This window comes from Filicampus tigris, chromosome 6 (genome assembly GCF_054856515.1).
Source record: "Filicampus tigris isolate MCC_2025a chromosome 6, RoL_Ftig_1.0, whole genome shotgun sequence".
Lineage (NCBI taxonomy): Eukaryota > Metazoa > Chordata > Actinopteri > Syngnathiformes > Syngnathidae > Filicampus > Filicampus tigris.
Window position 1 is genome coordinate 5210608 of NC_141222.1, and position 22467 is coordinate 5233074.

Consider the following 22467-nt stretch of genomic DNA (forward strand, 5'->3'; position numbering starts at 1 on the left):
ATAAACTGGAGGATGGAGTGTGTAGAGGTGCCAGTGGCTAATGCGATTGTGGAGGCTGGAGAGATGCTGGAGGTTGCAAAGACAAAGGGCACCAATTACATATTTTATAATACACACAGTATACCAACATACATCTAACGTTGTCAACACCACTTATCCTGTTCAGGGTCGCAGGTGCTGGAGCCTATTTTCCAACTGACTTCGGACCATGGACTGGTCATCAGTCAGTTGCAGGGCACATATAGAGACAAACAACTTTTCACGCTCACATTCATGGCATCCGTCATTGAGTGGGAATCGAGTCTGACCCATCCTGACATCTGTACTTCTTACAGCCTGCAAAAAATGAGAACTCATATTTGTCTGCCACTCTCCTCCATCAGTAAAAAAAAAACAAAAAAAACTCAAAGGTCATGTAAACCAATGGTCCAATACACCCAAATAATTCGTGTCAAAGGACTTAATACAGTAGTGTTAATAGTAATTCTGGTGTGCAGCAAGATAAATAAATAATAAATGTTAGGTAAAATTATGTTTTACTGTTGAGTTGAACAATAAAAACAAAACAATGACAACAGAAATACAAAAATTTGTGTTGATGTACATGTTTTTGTTGTACACTGTTAGGCTGTAAAAAGCAAAGGTGACAGCCTGATGCATTGCTTAATTAGACCATGCTAGGAGTAACATCCATCCATTATCTATACCCCTTATCGTCACAAGGGTCGCGGGCGTCAGCTGTCTTCGGGCAGTAGGCGGGGGACACCCTGAATTGTTTGCCAGCCAATCGCAGGGCACACAGAGACAAACAAACATCCGTACTCACAATAACACCTAGGGGCAATTTGAAGTGTCCAGTCAACCTACCATGCATGTTTTTGGAATGTGGGAGGAAACCGGAGTACCCGGAGAAAACCCACGCAGGCACGGGGAGAATATGCAAACGCCACACAGGGAGGCTGTGTACCCACGAACCTCTGAACTGGGAGGCGGACGTGCTAACCAGTCGACCACCATGCCGCCGTAGGAGTAACAATTCAATTTAAAGTTACCACTTCATGTGTCACATGCAGATCGGTTCATGCTTCGTAAATGACTAATGAAATGAAAAAATGGTCAGGTATGGGAAAAGGGACTTATTAACAGTGTTGCTAATTCGTCATCAGCGGTCTGTAGCCAGTTTAGAAGTGTCTTGTATCCAGACCCATCACCAAGGGTAGGCCATAGGGGGCCATGCCTGCCCACCAAGATGTGTGTTTTGAGGCATAGATTTCTAAAAACAAACTTTTTTTATTATTATTATTATTTTATTTTATCAAAGGAGCTAATTTTGAGTTGTGTTGCTTATCACTAAGACATTAAAAATATAAAGAACGTGTGGACATCCCTACACATGGCCACAACAACCACTAAAAATATTGCCCCAATATTTTATATTTTACGGTCGACGCGTTTCTCTCATTAAGTAACATAAGCTTTGTAGTGAGCGCCTCTATGAAAAGGGAAAACGCCCTAAAATCCATAATACTTGAGCTTCTTTATCAATATAAAAAGTATATTGTGTGAACTTTTTTTTCCATTTGTTAGTTGATTTATTTGTTAAAATTGATTAAATGCATAAATGCACTTGCTGATCTGTTTGACAATGTTCACAAATGAGTTGAGCATCTCAGTTAGGGTTGGGGATGGGGGCCTATATTTGATGGTTAGCCCTGGTGCATATGAGTAGTGCCAATGAGGTTGTTATAAACATACACACGGATGTTTTTTTACTAAGCCTGCTATGGCAGAGCAAGGACAGATTCAGGACTATTCGGCAAAGAGGTTCCAGCCACGAACAGGTACATTGTGACAAAAAGTGTCACAGACTTTTGGTGTTTGGCGGGGTACTCTGGACAGATCAGTGATCAATCACAGGGCACATAAAGGCAAACAACCACTGACACAAGCACATGGAGAACATAAACACTATCCACAGAATGGTCCAGAAGAACATTTAAACTCTGATGCAGATGCAAAACTCATGCACCTACTCTTTGGCACAATTTCAATCATCTCATTAAACATTTGTAAGCTTGTGAAATGCACAATCCGAACCTCCTATACTGTGTAGAGAAGGCACTAAGTCTGTCTGATGTTTTGAGAATCAGCCTGTGAAAGTTTGTGGAAGATGGGGAAAAAATTGTGAAAGTCCTGTTCATCCTCTCAGCCGGTGATTTTTCATCCTTGTTTCACTGACTTTACTGGCCATGGTCTTTTGAAGCAGACTGCAAAGTCAATCGTTTACTTTTATATCAGTGTCTTTTCCCCCTCTTGTCTGACCCTTCTCCTGCACACTTCTACCTCTTGTCTCTCAGGTCTACAGACGGGGGCAACTTAAAAAGGTGTACAGTGTCTCACCTGCTTGCTGAAGCAGCCACTATGAAGTGCTTTTCACTTCACAACAGCAATGCACATCAATTATTCAAACAGGGCTGTCATAAAGCAGTTGAAGACCTTTATTTCTTAAAGCGAAAGTCAATCCAAACATATTTTTTTCAAGAATATGTTGTATGCAGGCCCATGAGTTGAAACAATGCATTCTGATAAAGATTGCGTTTGTGGAATAAGACTTAATCCACCCGTTTTTAGCCATCTGAGGGGGTGGCCATTTTTCACTTCTGTCGACTGAAAATGACATCACAACTGCTTCGGGCTCAGGTAACGACCAATCATGGCTCAGCTTCAGAAAACAGGTCAGCTGTGATTGGTCGTTACCAGAGCCCTGAGCAGTTGTGATGTCAATTTCAGTCAACAGAAGTGACAAAATGGCTGCCCCCAGAGATGGCTAAAAATGGGTGGATTAACTCTTATTCCACAAATGCAATCTTTTTCAGAATAAATTGTTTCAACTCGTGGGCTTGCACAGAACATATTCTTGAAAAAAGTATGTTTGGGTTGACTTCCGCTATAAGAAATAAAGGTCTTCAACTGACAGCCCCGTTTGAATAACTGATGTGCATTGCTGTTGTGAAGTGAAAAGCACTTCATAGTGGCTGCTTCAGCAAGCAGGTGAGACACTGTACACCTTTTTAAGATGCCCCCGTCTGTAGACCTGAGAGACAAAAGGCAGAAGAGGGTAGGAGAAGGGCCAGGCATGTGGGGGGGAACGCTGAAATGAAAGTAAACGATTGACTTTGCAGCCCCACTATCTTCTAGTTGACTTTATAGACTGTCACGCCCCAAGAGTGAGGCCATGGACAAGTACTGTATATCAGAGAGTTTGCCGGTACCCTCTGTCCCTCCTCCCTAAAGGGCTGGATTCTTCTTTGTGGATAAAAGAGACAAAACCCTACAAACACTATTAAGAAAAGATATCTGCTTTCCCTCACTGACCCCTCCTTTGAGCCCCTCAACCAAGCCACTGTTTTCAACAAACTAGATCGTTGCAACGCTTATTTGGTGCATATCCAGTAGGAGGATGCGCGAAAACAGCCTTTGAAACTGACAGGTCCGACCAAAGCAGACAATGATGTGTGGATCACAAAAATGCAGAATCAGACAAAAGGCGTGAAGTACAAAGAGGTATTTATTACAATCACGGAAATCCGACAAAGTATGAACAGAAAGAGCTGGTACAACAAAGCCAGGAAATATCAAATTCAAACAAGCAAAAACTATCTAACTATCAAGGAAAACGAGTCTAAGATCGAGAACGTGGCGCCTAGAAAATAGGGCTGCCGTGATGAGTCGACTAATCACGACGACGTCGACGATCAAAATCGTCTACAATTCATTTTAATCGTTGACGCGTCATTGATTTATATATTTATTTATTTGGCACATTACTTTTTCTCTCGAGACTGCCGCGCCTCGCTCTTCTCCCGCTGGCTTTTTTCCTATTTGCAACGCACATGCGCAGTGGTGGTAATCCGGGTGATGTAAACAGAAGCATTGTGGGTAAAGTAGTGTAAGCCTTACACTGTAAGGGATGATTTGTGTTGGCAACAGAGTCCAAAAGTTACGGCGCATTTCACCAAATATACTCATTACAATGCAAATTTGTTTGATGTAACGCTCCTATTTGGTACGCTAACACGTCATAGCATCTTCTATGGATGAAGCAGCCATTATTCAGTAAACTCGCGTTGATTAACAACCAAAACTCTGTGCACGCTTGCTCCCTCCCTCTCTCCCTCTCTCCCTCACTCGCGAACAGAGTGACGCGTTCATGAACTGGGAAATATCAGCACTCAAACAAAAACGACTTATCTGCCACTCATCGGCATCACATAACAATAAAATCCATAATTAAGTTTGTTGTAATATACTATGTTATAGTGCAAAAAAAAAAGGTCTTCCTTACAGGTGCATACCACATTTCGATTGTGTAGATCAATTTACTACTTTTAAATCATGCAAACTAGTGAAAAGAATAACAAAACCTTTTTGATAAAGTTTAAATTAACATAAAATTAAAAACCAATACAAGTGTTTATTTTAGTTTTCTTTAGCACAGAGCATTTGCCCAATTTACTCCTCTGATTTCACTACCTTGCGTTAAAAAAAAAAAAAACAGTATTGGAGAAGAGTGAAATATGTATACAAGCACTTCTTTTTGTATTCATAGATAATTTCACTGTATTAGTGCAACTCTGCATAGTGTATAGTTTTGGTTCAATTTTAAAACGCACTAAAGAATTACAGCTAAAAATTTTAAGGCCGGGTTATCGCCATCAATTTAAGTCGTTCCTTTATTTGTAAACATGTCAGGATGATGGCTTGAGTTGCAAAGTTTAATACAAGTTGAGTGTACTATCATCTTGTCTTCATGATTAGTTTGTACATAAAGAATTTAAGATGTAAGCGAATGATGCTCATTATAAGAGCAGCAGCTTGCGATTTGCCGCGATTTATATATTATCCAATTAGTCGACTAATCGCGACTACTGTTAGTGATTAGTCGACTAGCAAAATAATCATTTGTGGCAGCCCTACTTGAAAATGAGCTTCAGGTGTGAGGCGAGCAAGGTCAATAATCCGACAAAACATGGTGGAGAATGGAGTCCTTTTAAACCCTGCTGTTTGTGGAATAAGAGTTAATGAGTTGTGATGTAATTTTCAGTCAACAAAAGTGACAAAATGGCCGCCCCCGGAGATGGCTAAAAACGGATGGATTAACCTTTATTCCACAAACTGAATATTTATCAGAATGCCTTGTTTCAACTAGTAGGCTTGCCTAGAACATACTCTTGAAAAAAATATGTTTGGGTTGACTTCCTCTTTAAATGTTCTTTTTCTTAAAGTTGCTTGTTGCTGTAATACTATTTTATCTCAAACTTCCAGAGACAAATTCCTGGAATGTTTTTACAAACTTGGCCAATGAAGCCAATTGTGATTCGGATTAAAATGCGCTACACTGCGATGCAAAATGCATTTGTGTTACTTTTCATAGAAACAACATATTAATCAATAGGAGAAAAATACTATATAACCAAAAATGTAATTATCATATTAAGAAAACATGTTGCAAATCATGAAATTTCATTTAGGTCACAAATGTTAAAGACATCTTGTCATTATTACCATGAAAAATATTTCGTGATAGCATTGCTTCTTTCTTAGAAACAATTATTACCTTTTGATTTGCCAATAATACCTGCCAATAATTCAAACACTCATGACAGTGAAATTAATTGTAATTCCAAATGAAACTCAATTGGGTATGTCTTTACAAATACACAGACATATAATGTATACACTGCAGAAACCATACTCTGCTGAGCAATTTAAAGAATTATACATGTGCGACCGTGAATGAACCAAGTCCCCAAAGAGGCATTTGTCAATCAAAAATAATGCCCTATTATTAAAGAAAAGGTCAATTATAGTTGCATGTCCAAGGACGTGCTATCACAGCTTGACCTTTTCGCTTGTGTCTGGAAATTCACAAGAGGCTTATTCAACTGTCACTTCCTGACAAGGCCAGAGTCCCTGGATTCTGCTGTCTTTAAAGTATTTACTCTTCTCCTTGTACTCATTGGTGTGCAATGTGCCACCTCCGACATGTGAAATGTGATAATTACAGTAAATGCATAATCAGCCATAATTTCTTACATAAAAAAAAACAACAGATCTCTCCCAATTATACGATGTATTAATATATTATTATTAACTCGAAAAGGTTTCAAGGTCGAAAACTGAATATTTAATGGTGCACCGATGGACCCTGCTCGTTCAATGTGTCAAATCCTGACAGTAGCACACGAAGTGTGGTGAAAGTATGGTGTCAAATTATTTTGATCACATATAGTCAGTCACATGTTGCCACTATAATGTGCTAATTGTATGTCAAATTAAATATAAAGTGGAATCTCAAAGGATGAACTGAGATTGTAAAAGGATTTTTTTTTTTTTTAAACGAACAAAACACTCCAGTCACACAAAACGATCAAACTGACATCTTGTAAGATAATGCAAGACGACAGCTTGTGCCACATGACCTCAGCAAACCTCACCTTGCTCAGGGGCACCTTGACAGTAGTCAGGAAGCTGACTGGCATCTCACTAACAGCTAGCTGCCTTTTTTTTTTTTTTAATAAACATTCGTCCGCAGCAGTGACCGAATCATGAGCATCCGGTTCCAAAGCCCATGTCAATCAAATTATTGTGATATAAGCAATCTGGGTTTTAGTTAATCAAAATCATTATTTAAAAATTATAGCAATAAAATATGTGAGGTTGAGTTCTTGAATTTTATTGAGCTGTACCTTTATGTCAATTAGAAATCCATGGCACTAAACCAACACCGGATTGCTGATATGATTGAAAATTGCTTGAATTTCAGATTGAGTCTCCTGGGTTTTCCCTGATGGACATTTTGTTGACAGTCAATTTGACAGACAAGGACACAACACATGAGTAAACCTCAACAGACTCGCTCTCTCTCTTCCTACTGCACTCACAGGCTTTCTCTTCCTCTCTCTCTGCCTCTTTCTTTATCTCTCACTCCCTCTTACACACGCACATGCACTTCTTGCTATTTATCACTTTATTGTTGCTCTTATTCGTTCATGCGCAATACACAACAATACATCCTTCCTTTCTCGATATGCCTCTCGGCACCGCCTTATGTCTCCCCTGGGAATGGTGCAACTCGCTGCCAATTCTCCCCAATCCATCAGTGAGTGTTCTGCTTCCCTGAAGCACAACAAGCAGGGACCCCCACTCATATACTGTCAGAAGGACCTGGTCTCCTCACCCCTTCATTCTCACATTGGTATGCTGTGTATGGGCCCATGACACTAAGAGATTCACATGGTTAATATAATTGACAAATGCGGATAAGCTAAGCTATGAAGCATATAGTCAGTAGTGATTTTGCATGTGTTTGATAATGCATTAAATAGAACATAAATTAAAGGAAACACTGAAGGAAGCAAATATTAAGTTAGTGTGGTATGCTGTGCGAAGTGCTACTTATTTGACCAAAGCAGAAATATTTTATTATTATATTAGTATAACAAAATATGTACGGAATGACATTAGTTTATGCATGTGACTTGTGTAGCTGTATTGTTATTTTTACTAGCATTATTATGTATTGCAATATTACAGTACATATTGTTACTTTTTTGACAAATCAATTACACATGGAATGCGATGCACTTCTTCATGCTACTATTACTGATATTAGGGAAACCTAGATTCAGTCAACACCACTTCACTTCTGAGTCCAGGCATATTTCCTTTGTTTTTATTTTACTTTAAGCCAACACCGGTGACAGTGAGCCTCTGATCACATGATTTTAAGACTTCAGTATATAAAAACGTATAATAGCTTTTTCTTGTCTGTTTCTAATGAAGCTAGTATTGTGTTAAATCCTGGGTTATGGATAGACAGGAATTGGAGACGAGCTGAGTCAAATGTTTACTCTCTACTTCACAAAAATAACAACAACGGAATAACAAATGAATGTTATAATAATATATAGTACACAATTACTAATGATGCATTGTGGCATACAAATATAATATTTTAATGAATCAAAATCATCATAAGCACATATGGCTTCATTGGTCTGATCTCTACAGGGGGAAAAAAAAAAAAAGATAGGCAAGAGCCCAGCACCATGGACAGTTGCTTCCTTCCCTCCCTTCTCGGTCTCTTCCGGGCGCGCACTAGGCAGCTGGCTGTGTTACAGCTCCTCCCTCCAATGTGTGGCTTTCCTCACCAAAGATCCTTGGACGTGAACAGTTTCACTGAAGAGCACTTTCACCTCTGAAAGAACCAGACGGACAACTCAGGCGTCAGTTATTCTTTACCGACCTGATCGAGAGAAAGGAGTTAAGGTGTTGGATAAGGACTCCAGCAGTCCATCATCCCCCAAAATCTGTCAGCGATGGAGACTTGGACTGGCTTCTGTCTGCGCTTGCACTTGGCTCTGGCTGCGTGGCTCATGATAGCTACTCACTCCTTCCAAAATACTAAGGCGGAGATAAGTTGCGCATCTCGCCGGTCCCTAGTTCAACTTCACGCGGGTGAATTACGCGCTAAACCAACAGATGGACTGAGCGCTGTCAAAAACATCCATGTGGAGTTTAGGGAACTCGGAATTAGTCGACAAAATTCTGCAAAGGACAACGACCGAGAGGCTGAACCTGACTTGAAGAAAAGCACACGAGGGTCCACTGCACAAAGTCACCGTGGCCGATCAAGCGAAAAAACTGATTTTGGTGATGGGGCTGCGCTGCTGAGGGCGAAGAGAAGCCCCGAGTTTGTCGGGTTGCGCAAGAGTGGGCTGACAGGGCAACCTGACCTGAATTCCGGTACCTCGGATGAACAGGGCGCCTTGCTGGACGGGCTCAGGTCTTCTGGACTGAGTAGATCGGAGTTAAGAAAGAGCGGGGACGACGGGAAAGGAAATAAACAGCAGCATGAGCCCAAGCTCACCAGTGGCACTTTCGCCCTGTCTGGGGATTCAGCACATAACCACGCTGTCGTCTACTGGTCAGGACAAAACAGCAGCGTAAGTCTAACTTGAATCAATGACAACTTTCACTGCACGGCCACAATTGAAATGACGCATTCACGCATTCAACTCATTCTTTGGGATCGGCCGTGCGCAGAGTTGCCGGTTCGAAAGAGGTGCGAATGCACACGACAACATATCAGTCCGCCACTATGAATTAAATTCGAGCAGGGGCGAGACTCTCGCGTGGCAGTTACGCACGTAAAGCCTTCTCATCTAGTTGCGTGACATTTTCCGAATATAGCCATTTAAGTCCAGTTCAGTGCGCGGCTCGAAGGTCACGCACTGTAAATTTGAAGGTTTAGTTCCTCGTGATTTATAGCTGGAAGGGGGAGAAATAGCTATGATCTATTTGCGATATGCTAATGCATGATTCATTCCCCCAGCCGAAACGAGTTTTTTCATCCAAATTAATTGATTTGGGGGAGGAACTCATAAATTATTGCTCAATCTGCCATGAGCCTTTTCATTTATGAGAGAAAGATTTTTCCATTCGATATTTCAGCTAGAATGGTTCTGCTCCCTTGATTAGTAGTGTAGTAATTGCTCAAATGAGCAGTGGGGAATATTCCAATCATTTCTCTGTTTTACTCTTTACGTAACTGAAAAAAAAAAAAATATATATATATACCATATATATATATATATACCATATATATATATATATATATATATATATATATATATATATATATATATATATATATATATATACACATATATATACCATATGTATATATATATATATATATATATATATATACCATATGTGTATATATATATACCATATATATATATATATATATATATATATATATATATATATATATATATATACCATATATATATATATATATATATATATATATATACCATATGTATATATATATCTATATATATATATATATATATATATATATATATATATATATATATATATATATATATATATATATATATATATATATATATAATCTTGGGGATGGGTGTTTATGCTGATCTGCAGTATTACCCAGGTGGAAGTTCAATAATTCATTTACTTGCACCAAAATGTGAATCGTTTGACACAATGTGTTTTTGTTTGTTTGTTCATTTCACAGAAACATGAAAATAGATTTTTATTTTTCTGTATGTCATTACTTTACATTACTTAAATCTATCCAAGTAAAAATGTTTCCTTGTGACAGACAGTGGGAGGGCAATGTACCTATTTGAGCATCAAAAACTGGCAGATCGATGACATGACATATGTAAAACCAGCAAACACTTCTACCACCACACACTGAATAGATGACAGCACAACACCCATTAACACAAGAGAGCTCTCGCAGGACAGAAATGATGCCACAAAATGAATCAAGCTCCATTGCAAGGGGCCTTTGTCCCCTCAGTGGTTTCACATTTTTAATGTGTTGTTGTGGTTTCTGCTCCTGCTTTATTCCATTTGAAAAAAAAATGTCATATGCAGGCTTGTCTAAGCTGATTATGACATGCTGCCTGAACTTGTTTTTTTACCCGCAGTCAAGACTGAGGCGATGTGAGCGGAACATGTATATGTGTTTGAGTGAGTGTGTGCTGCTTCCTAAGCTGCACTGTGTGCCACTGTCCATGAGCTTAACATCTGTCATTATTATCTTGACCACCAAGGCTATCATTTCAAAGTATTTCTTGTCCTTTCATGGAAAATGGGAAATAAGGCCCATCTACGGTACTATCATCAAGAGAGATATTCTACTTCATCTTCATCACCACATGCCTGTTAGGTTGATGAATCCTAATTGCACTGCTGAGACTTTTGTCAACAGTATTGGTTCTTTAATTAGACACTTAAAGTGATTGGGCCTACACTTTTAATTCAGTGATAATTTAGCCTCCAGTGTGGTTCTGATGAGGGCCTTGTTCGGCACATTGTACACTGTTAACATTGGTTATCTCCTATACTCTCTCCCTTTCTTGCTCTATTTTTCACCTTTTAGCTAACAACTAGATCCAACAAATGTGACAATCACACAGCAAGGTTTTTGGAGGGTTTGAATAGATGACGTTGACGTGATCATTGTGATGATCTATTATTACTCTAGTTTCGCTGCACACACCTCTAATGGTTTGACTCCGTTCAGGAAAAATGAGGTAGTAGCCCTTCTCCATGTAGGAGTCAGAACACTACTACTAAGTTTTATCTCACCAGTTTGTGTTTCAAATACTTGATTCAATTGCAATCATGACAACATGACTACATCTACAACATTGAATTCACAGTAAAGTACATCTTCCCATGAGTGCGGATGTTTGTTTGTCTTTGTGTGCCCTGCGATTGGCTGGCAACCAATTCGGGGTGCCCCCTGCCTACTGCCCGTAGACAGCTGGGATAGGCTCCAGCACTCTAGCGACCCTTGTGAGGATAAGTGGTATAGATAATGGATGGATGGATGTACATCTTTCCTATATGAATCCATCGGTCTACATAGGTCAAAAATCGTCATCACTGGAGGGAATCTTGATGACTGCATAAAAACAAGAAGGCACAAAAATCAGTTTCTATGTCATTCTTTTGACCCAGCAGTGATAGTTTCTCCTGATCCATTTAATCTCGAACGTCACTGATCTTGAGGGAGTGATTGGGTTAAATAGTCATGGTTCCTGCTTTAGGACTGAATCAAGCCAAGATACAGAATTCTAATCCATACATACAGTGGTACCTATACTTACGAACGTCTCTTCATACGAAATTTTCAAGTTACGAAATGCCTCAACAGAAAAATATTGCCTCTTGTTACGAAAGAAATTTCAGGATACGAAAAGTAAAAGTATGGGCTGCTACTCTCAGAATGGGCTGCTACTCGCAGCTCCAGAATTTCCTGAACGCAACATACTCATAGCTGCTCTGCCATTGGCTTTTACCTAGCATCTTCCTGGCATCCCATTGGCGAAGAGGGACCTCTACCGTATGTGTCTATGTGTGTAGATAGACAGGTAGATAGATAGATATGTGATAGATATGTCTATGCAGCGTCCTCATTCGCCCCTCGGGCCATGAGGTGTGCCAATAATTTTACGTGAATTAGAAACGAGGGAAAGAAAAAAAGAAGAAAATATATTTTTTTTGTCCATACAAACAAAGCAAGAGATAATAGAAAAGTATGAAAAAGGGATGCGTTTGGTTGATCTCTCCAAAGAATATGACCGTAATGTATCGACAGTCGCCACATTATCAGTTCTTTACAAAACACCAGGCTAAAACCACTTCTGAGAGACAACATGAACCAAAGAGGGCAAAAAGCGATGAGGACAGCAATTAAAAGGTAAACGACCATCATTTTTATTCTTTACTCTATTCTTTGTTTTTTACATTATGCACAACTCTCATTTAATGTGCAATAATCTAATTGTAACATGTATTTGTTGAATGTTTTGATGCATTTTTATGCTTTATAATACATTTATTGGGGGGTTTGGAACGGATTAGGGCATTTACATGGAAAACACGTCTCTACTTAAAAAATGTTCTACTTAAGAAATTTCTTCCCTAACCAATTAATTTCATAAGTAGAGGTACCACTGTACATCATTTTCTTTTATTTAACCATTCCTCTATCTCTTAGCCAATGAAATGCATCAGAATCAAAATATACACGAGACTGTGTTGTGAGTCCGTGAAGGATGTTCTGGAATTCTTTCGAGTCCCGTCAATCGCTGGAGCTCTGAAATAAGTGACAGTAGTGACATATACGACGCGATCATGATATATGATTAAAAGACATATGTTTGTAGAGAATGACGATATCGGTGGCTTTGTAACAGAATGGAGGATGGTAATTACCACTCTTTTTTTTCATTAAAAATAGTGCTTCTCTTGCACTGACTCTTCTTTGATTGAAACAGTAAATAATAATAAATCCAGGCCTGTGTGAAAGCCACGTCTAAACTCTCAAATTCTTTTGAAATTACGTTTCTATCTGCTTTCACAAAGTGCCAGGTAGCATTGAAATGTTTTTCCCTTAAAAATCAGAATCACCATTTAAATTCTGCTTTTCACAGTATACCTTTGTTTTATATTTACATTTGTTTGATGATCTTAAACAATAAAGTGGGGAAACTATGCAAAAAAAAGGGACAATGCTTTTTCTCATCACTATAAGCGATACAGTGTGCATTTTAAAGTCGTCTGCTTCTTTGTGACATTTCCAATTAGTTCAATGTGAGACCAAAATTGTATTCATTAACACCCTAATGAATAAACATAATGCAGTTACAGCAGCAAATAGAATGAACCGTGGTAATATGATTCACTTTCTACTCCGCCTAGAGGTCAGGCTTACAAACATAATACACAAATAAATAACTATTAAATGCCCCTTCAAAGATTGTCTGTTTGGAACAGTTTATTTTTGTTGTGCTTCCAAATGTGCTTCTCAGTGAAATAGGGTTTAATTCTAGTGGAATGCAAGTGCATTGTCCATCCCTAAACCCTAATCTATTTTCCTTGTCAGCTACAGTATATACCAAAGCTATGAGGAGAGAAAAGCAGAATAGGCTGTGTTTTGAATAGAAATATCTACTGTATCCATCCATCCGTCCATTTTCTATACCGCTTGTCCTCATTAGGGTTACGTCCTCTGATTATCCTAGTTAAATTTGGCCGAGTGGCAGGGTACACCCCGGACTTCTCACCAGTCAATCGCCGGGTACATATAGATAACAACCATACACACTCAGATTCACATCTATAGGCAATGTAGTGTTAAATTAACCTAACAAGCCTGTTTTGGGAACATAGGATGAAGCCGGAGTACCTAGAGAAAAATCCACACAAGCACAGGGAGAACATGCAAACTTCACGCATTAAGGCCAGATTCGAGAATGAAATCACCACTCCACCAAATTATTATTTTTATTATAAAATCAATTACAATGAAATTATAATTATCCAATCCAAAGGGATCCAATACAAGATCAGCTGTATCAAAAACATGTCCCTTTATAATTGTAATAATACTACGTTTAACTGACACTTTAGGGATGCTTCATTCAGTATTTTGTAAACAGCTATCTGCATGATGCATTGTATTTCAGAAGCACTATAAATCACACTGGAGCCTTAATTTAATGGAGTAATAGCACAAAGGGGTCATCCGTTAAAGTCAAATCTAATACAGTCAAAAATGACTGTTTTGAACTTTTGTCGTGGCCTAAAAATACCCAGTGCAGTACAAACGTATTCCAAATAAATCTAAAAATGTTTGAAATAGTTTGAAAAGTTTTAAAGTTTATCCAAACTTAACTCGCTTTTGCTTGAGGGGAGGGGATTAATGACGTGTAGCTGGTCACTCTGATGAGCAGCGTTGTTTGTCAAGTCAAATGAATTAATGTATTTATGTAGCCCTTAGTCACAAAAGCTTCTCAAAGGGCTTCACTGGCTCATATAGTTGACAAATACACTGGTCAACAATTTTGTATTATATTTTTTTAATCAGAGATTCAAGTAATCTTTTCTCAATTAATTTTGCACTGATTTCCTATCTGCCCTTGCTATTTCTCTAGCACATCAGGTTTTCATGGTAATAACAACAACAGGAATAATAATACAATACAATACAATACCATTTTATTTATATAGTGTATTTCATAACAGCTAGAGCTGTAACAAAGCACTTTACAAACAATACAATAAAAAAAACAATAAAAGGCTGTGATACACATATTAATAAATATAGATATAAATAATATATAAAATGAGTCCGCTGATAGTGTAGTGGTACACACGCCTGAGTTGTGTGCGGGCAGCGTGGCATCGATTCCCGCTCAGTGACAGTGTCTATGTGTGCCCTGCGACTGGCTGGCGACCAGTTCGGGGTGTAGTCTGCCTTCGCCCATTGATGGCTGGGATAGGCTCCAGCAACTCCCCGCGACCCTATATAGGATAAGCGGTTTGGAAGATGACATGACATGACATAATATATAAAATATAAATAAAAATATAAATAAATAAAGCCATAAATTAACATAAAACATGATATACAATTGACACCGGAAAAGAGCCGAAAGTTTCAGGTCTGATCAAAAGCCAGAGATTAAGAAATGTGTCTTCAACCGGGTTTTAAAAGTGGACGGAGAGGGGGCTTGCCTAACAACCAATGTGAGGTCATTCCAGAGGGAATGGGCAAGATTTAACACATAATATGGTGTAATACAATGTTAACTGGAACAGCGTGAGACTTCATTTAATGAGATGAAGTGCTGCAGAAAGACACTTCCAGAGAAGCGAGTCCTCCACAAATCTGTCGGGCGATACAAAATTCTCCATAGCAATGCCTTTCGGAAGGTGCCACACCTCAGATCTTGTCCCGGTCAGTCGATGCAGAATCCGTACAGCAGCATCAGATTCGGTCATTGTCACCTATACCCCTCTCCAAGCAGGGAAGGAGGGGACAGGAGAGAGAAGAAACAACACACTCCTTTTGAGCTGGATGCTAACGGCGATGCTAATCTAGTAGCCATGCTTTCCAATGCCTTTTCTGGGACCATCACCCCTGCCAATCTATGTATCCTTACAAGGGTCGCTGGCATGCTGGAGCCTATCCCAGCTGTCTCTGGGCAGTAAGCGGGGGACACCCTGAATTGGTGGCCAGCCAATCGCAGGGCACACAGAGACAAACAAACATCCGTTCTCACAATAACACCTGGGGGCAATTTAGAGTGTCCAGTCAACCTACCATGCATGTTTTTGGAATGTGGGAGGAAACCAGAGGACCCGGAGAAAACCCACACAGGCACGGGGAGAACATGCAAACTCCACACAGGGAGGCCGGAGCCGGGATCGAACCCACGATCTCTGCACTGTGAGGCGGACGTGCTAACCAGTCGACCACCGTGCTGCCCGGCTTAGATACACCAAAAATAAAAAAATCGAACGTGCTGATTTGAACGTTTTTAAAATCGTTACCCAATTTTGCAAAAATGGCCAGCTCCGTATAGATATACATATCCTGTATATATTTGGGCTGGGACGATACATTTTTTTCCCGATCCGATCCCAATACTCGGGTTGCTTTTCCATACGTATTGCGATACTTAAATATTATAAAAATATATTTTCAAAAAACTGAGGAATGTGTTTCCAAAGTTTTAACTTCAGTGCAATTTGACATTTCTTCAAGTGTTATGATTGAAAAGTGCATAAACTGTTCCAGTACCTGTTCCTGACACACAGGAATGCAAGATAGAAAAAATGCTAAAGATAAAGAAAACTCCAATCGCAAAGCTAAACTTCAAGGACCTCAAATGTTCCAAAAGTATGTTAGTACGTGTCACTCTTGATGGAAAAAATTAAGACACCCATGGCCTAGAGCATGGTCAATCGTGGTGCCCGCAGGCACCAGAGAGCACCCAAGTGTCATTTTTGCTCTGTGCGCTGTCTCTCTCTCTCACTCTCTCTCTGTTTGTTGCTGCCCAGCTGGAGTGGGGGGGCATTCCCTTCAGCTGCACACCTGTGGCTGATCATAATCAGCTAGGTTTAAAAGGATACTGTTCACCACCGCGTCTTGACGGATTATTGACCTTGCTCGCTTCACAGCCCAAGCTCTGTTTTCTAGACCTCTCGTACTTGTATCTTGTTCTCGATTTTTCTGGTAAGGGTTTATAGTATAACCTTTTTATTCCTCGTCACTTTGTCTGAGCGCTTTGTGTTTTGTGTTATTGGAGTTTTTTGCAATCTCGTTTTTGTCTTTCGGTTAATCAATTCTTCCTTGCCTTGTGCAAGCATTTTGTGTTTCTTATTTGATGTTCCCTGGCTTTGTTTTTGCCAGCATCCTTTGTTCATACTTTGTCAATTTTTTAATTTTATAATTAAAGATTTTTCCATATCGGCGATTGTGTCCTCTTCTGCGTTTTTGGATCCACATTTTCTCCTGTCCGTTTTTGTCGGACCTGACACCAAGGACCACATGAGTAGCCCTCAGGCTTGGTCTAAAAACAGCTCCCTAATGATGATACATTGTTTTCTAGGAATGTTGTTGAAGTAATCATTTGAAAATGTAAACAGTGGCGGACATTTATGGAAATAAAATGTTGCATGTGTTTCATAATTAATGTTAGAAGATATCAATATGATGAGTGTATTCACGTAAATGAATATCATTAATTATCAACCACAACATTAATAAAGGTAATTTGAGAAAAACAATTATTTCACAAGTGTGTCTCAAGATGGTAACCCATCGATTAATCTCTACCCAAGAAGTAGCTCTCAGTTTCAAAAGTAACCAACATAAATTTGAACCGCTTCAATTCAAATTCTCTATACCTGGGAATCGATACCAGTGGTTAACGGCAGCAATTTTCGGTACTTTTGTGTGTGTTTCTAGTAATAAATGGTAATTTATTTAATAATAAAATCTAAAAGATGTTTAATTTGAAAGGATACTTTACAAATTTAGCAACTATCAGTAGTAAAAAGTTAATATTTTCTCTATAATTAATTTAATAACTTGGTAGTTTTTCATGCACAATTAATAATTTTAAAAACACATTTTTCCACATGCTGTTGACTGAGAATCGTAACATGTGTTGAGGGCTCAGGTAACAACCAATCAGGGCTCAGCATGTGAAGGTTAAGGCTTGTGAAAGTTCAGTGAGCAAAAATGTGTCTCTTGATTGTAAAGGTTCCATACCCCTTGGTGTAGTAGTGTATGAGTGACAACTGTTGGTTCTCGATCCTTTTATGCGCAGTCCTTTTACACAGAAGACCACCTCAAAAAATAGTGGGCTCTTCTAGTGACACCATCATAACCCTTCCTGGGTACCACTGAGATAAACGGTTCAATGGCAACCTATATGACACATGTATTTGTTAGTGGCATTCCATATGCCTGCATATACTGACAGCAGGGTCATTCAGAAGGGGGCGGATTATAAAAACGTAAACAATGCATTTAGCTATATTCTTCGCTCACGATGAACTCCCACGCGAAGCAAACCCTCACGTTCTTGACACGATATTGTGAAATACTTAAATTGTCAACCCTCGCTTGTAAGATTAAGGCAGCAAAGGCGTGCTCACTGTTTATTCGCATTTGTCTTTTCCCGTTGGTGCTCTGAGCGCTGATTTGCTAGCTAATAGCCAATCAAAGTAACCAAATGTCACAACTCACGACGCTGGTTCAACACGCTGAAACGCCCACCAAACGCTTCCTGACGGGTCACAATGCTACGACGGTGGCCACTACAACCAATCAGACGGCGCAATCAGACTCCACGACGCTTCACAACCTTCGACGTCGGATTGGTCTATCTAGGCCTTAAAACTTACGCCCGTTTGACGTTAGATGTTAGATGGGAAACTTGATGGGAAAAAAAAAACTAACAAAAAAAGCACTAACCATAGATGGAAGTGGATTTTTGTCTGTCTGTGTAATCATAACTAACCTGGTCAAGTTCGAACGGACCTCACAGTCCATTATTGACAGATGCCCGTTTTGCTGAAGAGAGACGGAAACACGACCCAGCCTGCATTGACTGTATATGTACAGCATGTGGCGGTATGCACCAATGAGAGAATCATTAGTTCCTCAGGCTGACTAATACAATACAATACAACTTTATTTGTATATTGCATTTCCAAAGATGGGCATTCACTCCCGGAGACAAAACGGTCCGTCCGCCCATCCGTCACGGACAGACGCACATTTTGTGGACAGACCAATGGAGGACGAGAAGTCTTTTAAAAAGGATGGACTAAGCAAGGACGGAAGTGGGTTTTCCTTCGTCCCTCTATTCATTCATAACCGAAGCAAGTGCTGACTGAATGTGTGTTGGGTTCTTTTAAAAATCAAGACCACCGTTATCTTCTGCAATACCACGCAGCCGCCTTCATTAATTGCATGCACAACGCTTTTCATATGCTTCCAAGCAGTCACACTGCACGGATATAGTCTGCCCTCTAGTGGTTCAACACATGTAATATCACCATGGATAATGCCACAGGAGTTAGGACACCATTTCACTGACTGACAGAAACACGGCCAGCCTGTCGTGTCTGTGTAATCCCGAAACAGTTGCAAGAAATTGAACCCACTCAAGATACTCCCAGCCGGTAAGTGGATGTACATAGGACATTAGCCAGCTAATGATCTTATGTGTGCACAACCTTTTTTTGGGGGGGGGTCAACGGAATGTAAGGACATATGCTCTTTTCACGGGTCGGAGGTTGATTATTTTTATGAATAAGGAGGGACCAGGACGGAAGGTTACCCAGGTATGGGATGGAGGACGGACTGGCAAAAAAGGGTAAAGTGCCCATCTCTGCGCATTTCACAACAGCTGCAGTTGTAACAAAGCCCTATACATAGGTCAATAGTCAAAGAATAAAAATGTGGCTTCAAACGAGTTTTACAAAGAAGTTCTTATGAGTTAAATTTTACGTTCGTATTTAAAATTTTGGAAAGAGTGGGGTTAGAAGGATGTGAAACTGTATTTTGCAGCCCCACACACTCCATTTCAGAAGGTGGCAATTATGTGCAAAAAGTTGTTTGCCCGACACTAAAATACAGAAGAAGATGAAGCAGAAGAAGAAGAAGAAGAGGAATTCGAAAAATTATTTTATTGTACTGGGTAATTTATTTAAGTTTTCACAAAGACTACGGAGCATTTTAATCCACCAAGAGTGTACCTTTGGCACAATGTGACACGGGATTCTGGTTAAGGTAAGGAAAACTTTAAGAGCAGCAAGCCGAGACATTATGATGTACATAGCGCACTCCATTTACCATTTTAATCAAATATAATACGCTATATGGTCATGGTATAAAATGGGGAGATGAATGGATGGATGGATTATTAATCTGTTGGACCTTTTTTTTCCCGGATTGATGATAGATGGCCTGGCGGATGTTTACAGACAGAAGCGCAGTTAAAATAACATGACGGACTGACCACCCAGACGATTGCAGTTTGGTCAGCGCTAATAAAATAGACGGATTGACAGACAGGTCCCCAGGCTGCTGACGGATGACGAACCGGCAAACTTTAGTAAAATGCCCACCTCTGGTTATTGCATGGTGAGCATCCCTGTCTCTCAGTTTAACCCATTCAGGCCTAAAGCGCCTGGCTCAACAGCTCCCCAAAACCTAAGGTCGCGATTATCCTTGAAAACCTGAAGTTTTCCCAGAAATTCAACGCTTACAAAATAATTAATATCGCAGCCCCTGTAGCAGACAGAAACATAATTCCAAAAGAATTAGAGAGCTTAGACATGCGGCTTTCTCACATGCAGAGTTTATTATATTTACCAGTAAATAATAATATATTATTATGTTTCAATTGAAGATGTAAAAATAATGTGTCAGTGCAAGAGAAGCACTATTCTAATTAAAAAAAATCGATTGGTAATTACCATCCTCTATTCTGTTACAAATACGTCAATATCGTCATTGTCTACAAACTATATCATATCACGTTCAACTGGTTCCACTGGTTCCACTGGTTCAAAGTCCACAAGCGTGTTGTCTATATATCACTGCCGTTACTTATTTCAGAGCTCCCGGCGATCGACGGCGTCCGTCCTTTGGCCTACGGCTCGAAAAAAATCTGCGATATCCTCCGCGGTCTCACGACACCATCACGTGTGTATTCTGATGCATTAAATTGACTAAGAGACAGAGAATTGGATTTAAAAAAAGACCAGACAAAACACTCTCCCGGCTTTAAAGGTAGAAAGACGCAACAGCGCTCCTGGCTCTAGTGGTAGAAACGCTGTTATGCGCTCCCTTCTTTAATGGGTTAAAAGGTGCATTAGCTCCATGTGACCGGTTTTTCAAAAGTACCAAAACATATTCTGAAGAATGACAAATTGTATATAGTTGGTTGATACCACATTTTCGATACCCCAATATTATTTAATGTGTTCTATACCTGTATCTGTACCTTTGTGAACTGAGAGTGGATTTAATTCTAGTCATCTTTAAAGTTACAGAAACTCACGCTGACACGGGTCAGTCATATCTGGCAAGTCATCACTCAAGCCAACTGTGTGTGATGGGTGTTCTCAAATCCCCCTTGAGAACAGGAAGGGCACTAGTGAGTGGTATTTAAAAGCTGAAATGTCATGCAGGAAAAAAGCAGCATTGGGAAAACATGAACCCATGTGTGTGTGTGTGTTTCTTCATGTGTATGTTAAGTACGTGTTCATTTTGTTGAACCGATTGAGGCAGAGATAAAGAAACAGCTATACACTGCCATTACAGTGCTGTTTAGTGTTAAAATACGGGACTTACTAGTATTTCATTTGTATTACTGCATTGTACTGTTATAGTCATAATATGTGTACACCATACATAAAATAAAACTTAAGGGTTCCGTGCTTTGATGTACATCTTACAACAAAGCCTGTCAACTCAGTCACACGCATCCCTAACTAACTGGAAGTCTCTGTAGAAGATGTGAACAAAACAGTTTCCAATTGCTCACAGACTAAGGATGCACCAATATTCCTTTTTCAGACCAAATATGAGTTCAAGTTATTAAATTTGAGTCCTCGTCGATACACACTACCGGTATTTAATGGTGCCATCACGTATTTTAATTGTGCCGAAATTGTTTGTCTTAATCAAATATTGTTCGAAAACACAAAATTGTGTACATGGCATAACCTTTTCTAGAATAACAACTTTCAACATCCAACATGTTTTTCTAACAGTCTTGTCACACAAATGTAGCCTGTAAACACAAAGACATTTTACTTATGAGGTGTCTCAGTCTGCACTAAAAAAGGTTTTGTCGAATTTACTCAATTTTATTTCGTCAACTGGTTGCACGGATTAGTATCATCTGGATTCAGACACATTTTCATAGTAGACTATACATGTGAGTGAATTCAACACACCATTTTTTCAGTGCGGACACTAGGAGGCACTACGTAAAAGAACTACATACAGTAGATAAGAAGTCAAGAAGACATACAAGACAAATAAAACATACTATAGGGTCGTGAGTTTAAAAGGAGGGATGAAACACAAGACTGCTTCTTGAGAATACTACAAAACATTAAATGAAACTGAGAAAGCGCAACCTGAGTGATATCATAGCTTACTTCTCTTTTTTTCGATGTAGAGCACAGTACAAATACAGATGTGCGGTATTGGCACTACTTGTATTGGTATCAGTGCATCCCTATTAAAGCAGAAGTCAACCCAAACATATTTTTTTCAAGAATATGTTCCCAGCAGGCCCACTAGTTCAAACACGGCATTCTGATTAATTTTGCGTTTGTGGAATGTAAGTTCAGCAGCAAAATGCACTTGTTTACAACCATCTCTGGGGGCGGCCATTTTGTCTTCTGTCAACTGAAAATGACATCACAACTGCTCACAACGACCAATCACGGCTGACCTGTTTTCTGAATCTCAGCTGTTTTCTGAATCTGAGCTGTGATTGGTCGTTGTGAGCAGTTGTGATGTCATTT

General features: G+C 39.5%; 1 protein-coding gene across 1 annotated transcript in view; it reads left to right on the forward strand.

Annotated features, from left to right (window-relative positions):
- The first annotated feature begins 8170 nt into the window (after positions 1–8170).
- The window catches only part of sorcs3a (sortilin related VPS10 domain containing receptor 3a), a 241772-nt gene continuing 227475 nt past the window's right edge, over positions 8171–22467 (forward strand). The window contains exon 1 of the mRNA XM_086033677.1: positions 8171–9008. Coding sequence (XP_085889803.1) covers positions 8382–9008 — 627 coding nt within the window. The 5' untranslated portion in view covers positions 8171–8381. The remainder of the gene's footprint in view (positions 9009–22467) is intronic.